Source organism: Vipera ursinii (genome assembly GCF_947247035.1).
Source record: "Vipera ursinii genome assembly, chromosome: 13".
Taxonomy (NCBI): Eukaryota; Metazoa; Chordata; class Lepidosauria; order Squamata; family Viperidae; genus Vipera; species Vipera ursinii.
Window position 1 is genome coordinate 15,570,747 of NC_139526.1, and position 12,208 is coordinate 15,582,954.

General features: G+C 45.3%; 1 protein-coding gene across 1 annotated transcript in view; it reads left to right on the forward strand.

The window, feature by feature from the left end:
* The window catches only part of TRRAP (transformation/transcription domain associated protein), a 101,917-nt gene that overhangs the window by 68,172 nt on the left and 21,537 nt on the right, over positions 1–12,208 (forward strand). The window contains exons 58-64 of the mRNA XM_083372449.1: positions 675–940; positions 1,314–1,414; positions 3,906–4,107; positions 4,680–4,844; positions 6,052–6,142; positions 7,404–7,603; positions 8,592–8,853. Of these exons, the coding sequence (XP_083228575.1) occupies positions 675–940; positions 1,314–1,414; positions 3,906–4,107; positions 4,680–4,844; positions 6,052–6,142; positions 7,404–7,603; positions 8,592–8,853 (1,287 nt within the window). The remainder of the gene's footprint in view (positions 1–674; positions 941–1,313; positions 1,415–3,905; positions 4,108–4,679; positions 4,845–6,051; positions 6,143–7,403; positions 7,604–8,591; positions 8,854–12,208) is intronic.

Here is a 12,208-nt window from a genome sequence, read left to right on the forward strand (position 1 = left end):
TGGCATCTCTGCCTGTTTGGGAAGCTGAAAGAAAACACGGCAGCATCCCAGGATCCCGCGATCGCCGTTTGCCATCTTTTCAGCCGGCTTTCAACAGACCAAGTCAGTGGGGACACCGGATTCGCTTAGTGACTACGTGATTCACCGAACAGCTGCAGTGACTTGCTTAACCACCAAAATGCTCATAAAATTGGGCGTGGCTCCCATAACCCTCTTGCTTAGCAACGGGAATTCTGGTACCAATTCTGACTCACGGTAGATGTTTATATTCCATCAACTCCCAGCTCGAGGATCCAACTAAACCACCAGGTTCATTCCGTTTCCGAAAATCTTACTGTTTTGTGGAATAAACGGCATGGTCCTGTCGAAGCAAAATTTTAACTCCGCGGTTCCCAGACACCATCTCATAGAATTAAACAATAATCTCTCCAGCCAAACCCCTCACCCTCTCACGAAGTCTCTGTAAAGAATTTCACTTTGTTACGGGAACCATCCGCTTCTCCTCCACACCTGCTGTGGTGTCCTTGGAAAGGTTTCAGGCTTTATTTCTCCGTTAATGGCAAGTGTGAAACAAAGAGGCACGTAGCTGCCAAAGTTTCATTCTTGACATATTCATTCTGGGTTTCACGATTTTTCCCCCCTCTCTTAAAACTCCTCTCTTACCACTTTTCTAGCCATTGTTAGCGCCTACGAGAACAGCGCTCAACACGATCCAAGTTCGAACAACGCCATGTTGGGCGTTCACGCCTCGGCCTCTGCCATTATCCAGTACGGCAAGATTGCTCGGAAACAGGGCCTGGTCAACGTGGCCTTGGACATCCTGAGCCGCATTCACACCATACCGACGGTGCCCATTGTCGACTGCTTCCAGAAGATTCGACAGCAAGTCAAATGCTACCTCCAGCTCGCTGGGGTGATGGGCAAAAATGAATGCATGCAGGTATGGCAGCCATCTTCTAGATAGGGCTTTCTCAATCTTGGCAGCTTTAAGAGGCGTGGCCTTCAATTCCCAGAATTCCCCAGCCTGTATTTAGCTTGGTCCAAAGGTTCTTCAGTATTTGGCAGTGTATCTAGGAATTCTCTCCTGGGAAGTTCCGCGTTTTGAGATAGATAGATAGATAGATAGATAGATAGATAGATAGATAGATAGATAGATAGATAGATAGATAGATAGATAGATATAGATATAGATATAGATATAGATATAGATATAGATATAGATGATATTGATATATTGATATATTTATTGATATATGATATATGATATATATTGATATATTGCAAATCTTGTTGTTTCCAAATCTTTCCGATAGGGCCTGGAGGTGATCGAATCCACAAACCTGAAGTATTTCACCAAGGAAATGACTGCCGAATTCTACGCGTTGAAGGGGATGTTTTTAGCACAGATTAACAAGTATGTATGTACGTCGGGTGAAGTGTGGCACTATCCTCTTGGCAGTGTGTGTAAACAATACACAGGGATTCAGGGGTGCCTGGCTGAGGAATTCTGGGAGTTGAAGTCCACAAGTCATAAAAGGGCCAAGTTTGAAGACCCCTGGATTAAAAGAACTTTCGAAGAAAGCCAGCTCAGCTCTCGACACACCCATTCCCCTCTCCTTCCTTTTTTTTAAAAAAAAACAACCTGAGGAGGCCTCACAATCATGCTGCAAGACATTTCAGGGTCTACTGTTATCAAGTTTTCAGAATTTGAAAAGTTGGAACGCGCAGACGATGCTCTTTGCAGTCCTTGATGACAAAAGTCTTTCAAACCGGAGGGGGAAAAAAATAAATTACACTTGTGTGTCCACAACAACGCTGCTTAGTCTCGCAGTCGCACAGGGTGGAAGCAATCCGTATCCTCTCCTTGGGAAAGCAAGAGAGTTTTAAATCGGGGAACAGGCCCATTAGTTGGGCGGAAAAGGGCAATAGCCTCTTTCTTTTTCAACCACTCCGTGACCATGTTCAAGACGTTTCCTCTGCAGAGGAAGTGTGGCTTAAATAATTCAGATGTCAAGGATTGGGGCACGATAAGAACCTTCAAATACGACTTCACCTTGTTCTCTTGTCAAAAGAGAGAGAGGGAGAGAGAATGAATGAGAACGAGAGAGAGAGAGAGAATGAGAGAGAGAGAGAGAGAGAGAGAGAGAGAATGAGAGAGAGAATGAGAAAAAAATGACAATGAGAGAGAGAGAGAATGGGAGAGAGAGAGAATGAGAGAGAGAGAGAATGAGAGAGAGAGAGAATGAGAGAGAGAGAGAGAGAGAGAATGAGAGAGAATGAGAAAAAAATGACAGAGAGAGAGAGAATGAGAGAGAGAGAGAGAGAGAGAGAGAGAGAGAGAGAAGAAGAAGAAGAAGTAGGAAAAGGGGAAAAAAACCTATGTACACGGAGCCAGGGATATGGTGTTTACTATTTTGTATTTTCAAGATGTCCACTAAAACTTAGATTGAGTTGTGATCCTTGGCTAGCCTGTGAAAGGACCAGGATCCAGAGTTCATTGGGAGTTTGGCCAGCCGTGCAGCAGCGGGAAAAGATTGGGGGAAGATTCAAGAGTGATCAAAAGCGTTTGTGATCGAAAAGGCCAGACGGGGAGGCAGAAACGAGAAACAAACAGCTCGGAAGACAAATCCAGTTGTTAGCCGTCGAAAAGAGAAATGTGGCCGGCCATTTATCAGCTCGTTCGGGAATAAGTTGTACGGCTTGGCAGAGTCTGGGATGCTGAAAGCTGTTAGCCGGAAAGGAGGAGATGCAAAAGATGAAACTGAGTTAATACCGAGGCTAATTAGCTCTTTAATAAGCTATTTCGCAGGGTTATTTTGCATTTGGTGATGTTTTTCCCCCACTCTCGTCCACTTTTTTTTTTCTGCACGGGAGACAAATTCTATGTGTGTCTAATCACACTTGGCCAAATAAAACTATTCTGTATTCTGTATTCTGTATTCTGTATTCTGTATTCTATTCTATTCTATTCTATTCTATTCTATTCTATTCTATTCTATTCTATTCTATTCTATTCTATTCTATTCTATTCTATTCTATTCTATTCTATTCTATTATTACTCTACATTCTATTCTATTCTATTCTATTCTATTCTATTCTATTCTATTCTATTCTATTCTATTCTATTCTATTCTATTCTATTATTACTCTACATTCTATTCTATTCTATTCTATTCTATTCTATTCTATTCTATTCTATTCTATTCACTCTACATTCTGTTCTGTTCTGTTCTGTTCTGTCCCGTCCCATCCCATCCCATCCCATCCCATCCCATCCCATCCCATCCCATCCCATCCCATCCCATCCTATTCCATTCCATTCCATTCCATTCTATTTGGAAACTAGTCAAGGAGAGAAGCAACCTAGAACTAAGGAGAAACTTCCTGACAGTTAGAACAACTAACCAGTGGAACAACCTGCCTCCAGAAGTGGTGAATGCTCCAACACTGGAAGTTTTTAAGAAGAGACTGGCCAGCCATTTGTCTGAAATGGTATAGGGTTTCCTGCCTGAGCAGGGGGTTGGACTAGATGACCTCCAAGCTCCCTTCCAACTTGTTATTACTTATTCTATTCTATTCTATTCTATTCTATTCTATTCTATTCTATTCTATTCTATTCTATTCTATTCTATTCTATTCTATTCTATTCTATTCTATTCTATTCCATTCCATTCCATTCCATTCCATTCCATTCCATTCCATTCCATTCCATTCCATTCTTATTCTACTCTACTCTACACTATCTCACTATTCTGTTCTATTCTCAGTTCCATCCTTGTCTTCTCCGTGTGGTGAAAATGCAACCTTTGCTTGGCTACTAAAACTGACCCAGTTCCCTCCTTGTCCTCTCGGCATTGTCGACTTAATGCACAGCAAGTAACCTTCCCTCCCGTGGTCTCCCCAGGTCTGAAGAAGCCAACAAGGCATTCTCAGCGGCGGTTCAGATGCACGATGTGCTAGTGAAGGCCTGGGCCATGTGGGGGGATTACCTGGAAAACATCTTTGTCAAGGAGCGCCAACTGCACCTCGGCGTCTCCGCCCTCACCTGCTACCTCCACGCCTGCCGGCACCAGAACGAGAGCAAATCCAGGAAGTATTTAGCCAAGGTGAGTCTTTTCTTTTGGAAAAACAAAAACAGCAACCTTTTACTTCTTATTTCGCAATGTGCTTGAGTCCCGGAGTTGTGGGCGCTCCATCTCTGGAGGGTTCCCAGAAAACATGGGAGAACCATTTGTGCAAGATGGAATAAGGCAGTGATGGCGAACCTTTTGGAGACGGAGTGCCCAAACTGCAACCCAAAACCCACTTAGGTATCGTCGGGTGCCGGGTGAGCGTGTTAACGGCAAACTGGGGGGGGGACTAAAAAGTTCAATCCGTCAATTCCAACTTTGTGAGATCTTTTTTTTTCCTGCCAGAAGTTGAAATTGATTGATTGAACCTTTTTTTTTTGCACACGGCGGCGGAAGCCTAAAGCGAAAAGGTTTTATAAAACCCAGCTGAAGGCCTAGTACTGGGGTGATAGCGCGCGTGCCCACAGAGAGGGTTCTGCGTGCCACCTGTGGCACCTGTGCCATAGGTTCGCCACCACAGGAATAAGGTTTCTTCCCTTGGGTGGGGGGGGGTGAGATTACAAGACCTCTAAGGTCCCATCCAGTTCTTGTCATTTCGATGATTCTAGGTCCTTTGGCTCCTGAGCTTTGATGACGACAAGAACACGCTGGCCGATGCGGTGGACAAGTATTGCATTGGCGTCCCGCCCATCCAGTGGCTGGCTTGGATCCCCCAGCTCTTAACCTGCTTGGTTGGATCAGAAGGAAAACTCCTCTTGAACCTCATCAGCCAGGTAGGGGAATGTAAGAAGCGGAGAAAGCGCCGTTGGACGGATCCCGTTCTAGAACGGTGGGCGCCCGGGAACGAAGGAGGAATTTCTCAATGGGGAGAACGCTGAATCAGTGGAACAGGCTTGCCTGCCGGAGTTGCGGGTGCCCCATCGCCGGAGGTGTTCGAGAAAAGATTGCGCAAGATGGAGCATGGTCGCTTGCCTTGAGCAGGGGTCGGCTGGAGGGGAAGGGGAGAGGGGAGGGTTTCACATGCGTGGCGCGTGTACATGTGCACCATTTGCAGGCCTGCCACTCGTGCTAAAGGAGCACGCCCGCCCACCTGCCCCCCCCCCACCAGCCACTTCTGCAGCCCGCTTCAGAAAGGCTCATGGTCGGGTATTATGCCACAGCCCCGGGATTGGGGACCCCCCTGGATTGGAAGACCTCCAAGATTCCTTCCAACTTGTTATTCCGTGGAAGTTATTCGGTGGAAGTTCCTCAGAGGGCTATCCATCTTGGAAATAAGGGACCGTTTCCTGACAATCAGGATGATTAATCCAGGGGTCTTCAAGCTTGGCCCTTTTACGACAGGCCTGGCTGAGGAATTCTGGGAAGTTGAAGTCCACAAGTCGTAGAAGGGCCAGGCTTGAAGACCCCTGGATTAAATCGATGGGCCAGCTTACCTGCCGGAGGTGTGGATGTTCCATTGCTGGAGGTTCTTGAGAAAAGATTGGACAAGCCTTTATCCAAGATGGAATAAGGTCTCCTGTCTTGGGCAAGGGGGAGGGTCAGACTAGACAACCTCCAAGGTCCCTTCCAGCCCTATGATTCTTTGAATTTTTGCGGGAAGGGGAACACCCAGACTTGTGACGGTTGCAAAAAATGGCTTTTAGATTTACACCCCCGATGGAACTTTTCCCGGCGGATTCTCTCGTGAAAGCTTGTGTGCGCCTCTCTTCGGCGACAGCAGGCAAATCAGGTTTCAGATGTGTATAAAATCTTCTCTGCCACCCTCATCAGAACCTTTGTTTTGAGATGAAGCTAGGGTCTCCGCCGGCCCCTCCCTTCCCCCCCCTCTCTCTCTCTCTCACACTCCCCTCTGTATAAATCATTATTAATTGATTTCACGGAGTCGGGAGCTAGACATGAATCAGTGGGCAGATTGCTGCATCACGATACTTTGGAGACGGCCGTTGCATTTTTAACGGGCGCTGCTTTCTCACGCACTAGGTGGGACGTGTCTATCCCCAGGCGGTTTACTTCCCCATCCGAACCCTCTATTTGACGTTGAAGATAGAACAACGGGAGCGCTACAAAAGCGGTAAGCGGGGGGGGAAACGTGGCCGCGTTTATTATTATTATTATTATTATTATTATTATTATTATTATTATTATTATTATTTATTATTATTATTATTATTATTATTATTATTATTAATATTAATTTTATTAATTTTATTAATTTTATTTGTATACCGCCCTTCTCCCGAAGGACTCAGGGCGGTGAACAGGGCAGTATATGTTAAAAGACAAAATACAAAAATTAAAAAAGATTAAACAAAATGCCCACAACTCTTACAATAAGTTAAAACACATTAAAAAAGTAGGTTAAAACACATTTACAACCTGGCTGGTAGGTCAGGGAAAAATTGAGTTACTTAATAGCCTCCTGTGGCTGGAAAGAGCGGCAAGTCCTTCGTTAGCCTCCTTTCCTAATTGAAGACCGGGATCGGATGGATGGTCCTCGTTGAACTCTTTAATTGCTGTTTTAATGACACTTTTTTTGTTGTTGATGATGGCTAGAATTGAGCCGTTGTAAAATTACAACCGGGGTCGGGCTTTCATTTTCTGGGGCTTGGTGATCTCTGAGCAGGGTGGTTTTCTTGCAGACGTTTCATTACCAAATTAAGGAACATCATCAGTGCTAGAAGGGAGGGGGGGGCTTTGCTGACAAAAGGTGGATGGGAGGGGGGCAGGAGGAGGAGTGGAGGAGGAAGAGGAGGACTGTGGGATCCTTGGCGCTCTCTAATCTCGTTGGTTTTCTCACAGACATTTCATTACCAAACTAGGTAACATCATCAGTGCTAGCCCTTGGGTCTCGAACTGCCAATCTTCTGATCGACAGCCCAGCGTCTTCACCGCTGGGCAGATGCCCTCTTCGCATATTATACCCTATATCAGGGGTAGGCCATCTTGGCTCTTTTATGACTCGTGGACTTCAACTCCCAGAATTCCTGAGCCAGCCTGGCTTAGCTTGGAAACCTCTCTCTTTCCCCTCAGCATGGCTGGCTCAGGAATTCTGGGAGTTGACGTCCACGAGTCATAAAGCGGCCTAGGCCTGGGGTAGGCAACCGTGGCTCTTTTATGACTCGTGGACTTCAACTCCCAGAATTCCTCAGCCAGCCTGGCTCAGCTTGGAAACAACTCTCTTTCCCTCAGGAATTCTGGGAGTTGAAGTCCATGAGTCATAAAAAAGCCAAGGTTGCCTACCCCTGCCCTATAACAATAGAGTTCCAGAAGTTTCCCAGCTTGGTCTACTTGAAGGGCTGACACCTTCTCCTTCCCATCTTCCCCCACCAAAGATTCCGGGCAGCAGCAGCCAAGTTCCGTGGGAAGCCAGTCTCATTCTGCGTCCGACCCCGGACCGATCCGGGCGACGGCCCCGATGTGGCGATGCAGCCGTATCATGCACATGCAACGGGAGTTGCACCCAACGCTCCTCTCGTCTCTGGAGGGGATTGTGGATCAGATGGTCTGGTTCCGAGAAAATTGGCACGAGGAGGTAGGGCGGCCCTTAAACCGGGGCGATGGGCTTGCGGTTTGGACTTGCGGGGGCTGAATTCATTTTGCAGGAAATAAGAATTTTGATGAATGTGAAATGAGAATAGCAATAACACTCAGACTTATATACCGCTTATATACCAACAGTCTGGGTCCTCGTTTTATTGGATTTTTGGCTACCTGTGGTTCTGTTTCGACCTCTTGCAATATTGTACTGTGGGTTTGTTTTGTATTTTCATTACACAACTCACTCTCTTCCTCTCTGTCCCTCTCCCCCCTCTGTCCCTCCCTTTCTCCCTCCCTCTCTCCTCCCTCTCTCCCTCTCTGTTCCCCCTCTCCCTTTCTCTGTCCATCTCCGTCTCTCTCTCTCTCTCCTTCCCTCCGTCTCTCTCCTCCCACTCTCTCCCTTTCTCTGTCCCTTTCTCTCTCTCCCTCTCTGTCCCTCTCCCTCCCTGTCTCCTTCCCTCCCTCTCCTCTCTCCCTTTGTCTCCACCTCTCTCTGTCTCTCCCTCCCTCTCCCTCTCCCTCCCTTTCTCTCTCTCTCCCTCTCTGTCCCCCTTCTCCCTTTCTCTGTCCATCTCCGTCTCTCTCTCTCCTTCCCTCCCCTTCTCTCCTTCCTCTCTTTCCTCCCTCTCTCTCCCTCTGTCCCTCTCCCTCCCTGTCTCCTTCCCTCCTTCTCCTCTCACCTTTTGTCTCCACCTCTGTCCCTCCCTCTCCCTCTCTGTCCCCCCTCCATTTGTCTGTCTCCGTCTTTCTCTCTCCTTCCCTCCCTCTCTCTCCTCCCTCTCTCCCTTTCTCTCTGTCCCTCTCTCTCCTTCCCTCCCTCTCTCCCTCTCTCTCCCTTTCTCTCTGTCCCTCTCCCTCCCTGTCTCCTTCCCTCCCTCTCCTCTCTCTCTTTGTCTCCACCTCTCTGTCCCTCCCTCCCTCTCCTTCCCTCTCTCTGTCTCCCTCCCTCCCTCTCTCTCTCTCTGACCTTTCCCCACCGTTAGGTGCTCCGACAACTTCAGCAAGGCCTGGCCAAGTGCTACTCGGTGGCCTTTGAGAAGAGCGGGGCTGTTTCCGATGCCAAAATCACACCCCACACCCTGAATTTTGTCAAGAAGCTGGTCAGCACCTTCGGAGTGGGCCTGGAGAACGTCTCCAACGTCTCCACCATGTTTTCTAGTGCGGCTTCCGAATCCCTAGCCAGGAGGGCCCAGGCCACGGCTCAGGATCCCGTCTTTCAGAAACTGAAGGGGCAATTCACGACCGGTGAGTTACTTCTAGGTGGAGCGGGAATTGAGGGGTTTTTTTGGGGGTGGGGTGGTGGTGTTTGTCGCGATTCTCAACCCTTACATCCTTTTAAAGAAATGTGAAAGAGGACACAATCTTTAGGCAGTTCGTATCTGTTAAGTTTGCTTGTTTGTTTAAAATGTGTATTTTTCACATTTCCAAATACCGTAGACACAATTTTGGGACTTGGTGTAGTTGTGTGGTTTGGGGTTTGGGGTGGGGGAAACTGTCCAGAGAGGCAGATCTCCTTAAATTTCTGAAATAGAATTCTTGGAAGCCATCAGGATGGTGGAAGGATCCTTTTTTTCCGAGGGACGATCACGAAAAGCCTCTTTCTAATATCTTCCCCGGAGTCAGGATATTTTGTTTTTCAATTATGACCAGGTCCGACTCATTAAGACGAAAATAGCCATTTTGCTTAGCCCACGACGAGATCGCCGTAACTGTTAAAAGTTGGACCTTGAATTAATGTGGAAAGATGGAGCAGAAGTGGCTGCCATTAAGTCGGTCAGTGGGCTTGAGGTTTGGCGTGGTGGAATTTTAATTCGTTCCGCAGAAAATAAAACTTTTGATTAATGTGAAACGGGACTAAGCCTATCCCTGCTGCTGGATTAATGGCATTTTAATCACCGTACTGTTCTGCAGCTGATCAGGATCTTCCGGGTTTATAATGTCTTTGCGCCAATTGTACAGATAGTCCCCCGCTGACTGTTCGAGGTTACAAGAACACTGAAAAAGTCACTGCCCTGTGGGAATGTTCTTGGTAGTTCCTCGACTGGGCTGTTTGTTGGTTTGATTGTGTCTCTGAGTTGATAGGACCCTGATTGGGGTACTGTTTACTTCTTGATTCTTGAGTCTAGTATTAATTTAGTACTGAAAGGGCAAGCCAATTTGTGTATGAACAGAGAGCAGACTCCACTCCATTGTAGCACTGATGGTGTTACCTAGTTGGATCATGAAATGTCTGCAAGAAATCCTCCAAGCTCAGGGACACCAAGGACTCCACAGTCCTTCCCCTCCTCCTCCTCCTCCTCCTCCTCCTCCTCCTCCTTCCTGCAAACTCCATTCCTTTGTAGCACTGATGACGTTACCTATTCTATTCTATTCTATTCTATTCTATTCTATTCTATTCTATTCTATTCTATTCTACTCTATTCTCTATTCTCTATTCTCTATTCTCTATTCTCTATTCTCTATCTTCTCTATATTCAATTCTATTTTCTCTTCTCTTCTCTTCTCTTCTCTTCTCTTCTCTTCTCTTCTCTTCTCTTCTCTTTCTCTATTCTCTATATTTTCTACTCTGTTCTCTATTCTATTCTCTATTCTATTCTACTCCTCTTCTCTTCTCTTCTCTTCTCTTCTCTTCTCTTCTCTTCTCTTCTCTTCTCTTCTCTTCTCTTCTCTTCCCTTCCCTTCCCTTCCCTTCCCTTCCCTTCCCTTCCCTTCCCTTCCCTTCCCTTCCCCTATTCTATTCTATTCTATTCTATTCTATTCTATTCTATTCTATTCTATTCTATTCTATTCTATTCTATTCTATTCTATTCTATTCTATTCTATTCTATTCTATTCTATTCTATTTTCCATATTCTATTCTATTCTATTCTATTCTATTCTATTCTATTCTATTCTATTCTATTCTATTCTATTCTATTCTATTCTATTCTATTCTATTCTATTCTATTCTATTCTATTCTATTCTATTCTATTCTATTCTATTCTATTCTATTCTATTCTATTCCATTCCATTCCATTCCATTCCATTCCATTCCATTCCATTCCATTCCATTCCATTCTGCATTCTATTCTATTCTGCATTTTATTTTGTTTCTATTCTATTCTAACTGCCCCGCTTAGCAACCGAAATTTGGGGCTCAGAGTGGAGGAACACCCCCCCCCGCAGTTTCTTTTTTTCCTCCCAGCACAAAAGCTCTTAATCCACCCGTCCGTTATCCAACGTTTTGAGAGCTGAATCCAAAATGTCCTTTTCCCTCAACCAGTTTGTCCTGTTTTTGTTACATCCGAAGCCCTTCAACCCACCTCAGGTAACAAAAATTGCATTTCGGATTGATGCCGAAAGAGATTTGATTTCGAACCTCATTAAGACGCCGGCAGAACGAGCAACTGCAGCTCGCGCCATTCATGTGGCTGAAAAAAAAAGGCAATCTTTTGCCTTTTTTAAATAAATAGATAGATAGATAGATAGATAGATAGATAGATGATAGATAGATAGATAGATAGATAGATAGATAGATGATAGATAGATAGATAGATAGATAGATGATAGATAGATAGATAGATAGATAGATAGATAGATAGATAGATGATAGATAGATAGATAGATAGATAGATAGATGATAGATAGATAGATAGATAGATAGATAGATAGATAGATAGATAGATAGATAGATAGTCAGTCTGGATGTCGTTAGAACAAAAGGCACCTAATTAATTGTGTCGTCTCTCGCCATTCTCATCCGGCCTCGCAAAGCCGAAACAAGAACCCGGAAGAAGACAAAAGTGAATTAAAGCGAATCCGTTCTGTGCCAAGAATGACGTGCTTAAAAACAACAACAACAGTATTGCTGATTTCTCCGCCACCCCTTCCTATTTTGCACATTGTTGGCAAAGAAGTTCTACTTCTCCGTTGGGGGACATATTTCTGCGCTTCAGGTAGCCGAAATTACCAAACACGGAACGGCACGTTGCGTCTTTCTCACCCGTCTGCCAAGCCGTTTTCTCCAGTTGTTCGCTAGAGGGTAGACTTGGAATTAAAAGTTGAGGGTGGTTTTTTTTTTTTTCCCCCTGTTCCTAACCTTCATCATCGACCCAAGATTTGGGGCACTTTTCTTTTTCTTTTCTGAGAGAGGGAAAAAAAAGGGAAGTGTTTGGTACAATAAATCTATGGCAAGATGAATGCGAGCCATCCATCTCGTTCTCAACGGGCATCCTGCAAAATGTGTTTTTGGATCAGTGGCCTCTTGGTAGATGTGTTGCGCAAGGCACCAGCGTGTTGAGCATTACAATGCATTATCCACCAGCTTGACAGTCCTCCGATCGAAAATGAGAACATAAATCTAAGTGAATAAATGGATTGGTGCCACGCAAAACCCGAGAGAAAGAGAGAGGGAGAGAGAGAGACGGAGGGAGGGAGAGAGGTGGATCAATAGATAGAGATAGATAGATAGATAGATAGATAGATACCTAGATAGATAGATAGATAGATGTGGATAAATGGGGAGAGAGAGATGGATCGATAGATGGATAGATAGATAGAGAGATAGATAGATAGAGAGATAGATAGAGAGATAGATAGAGAGATAGATAATGGATAAAT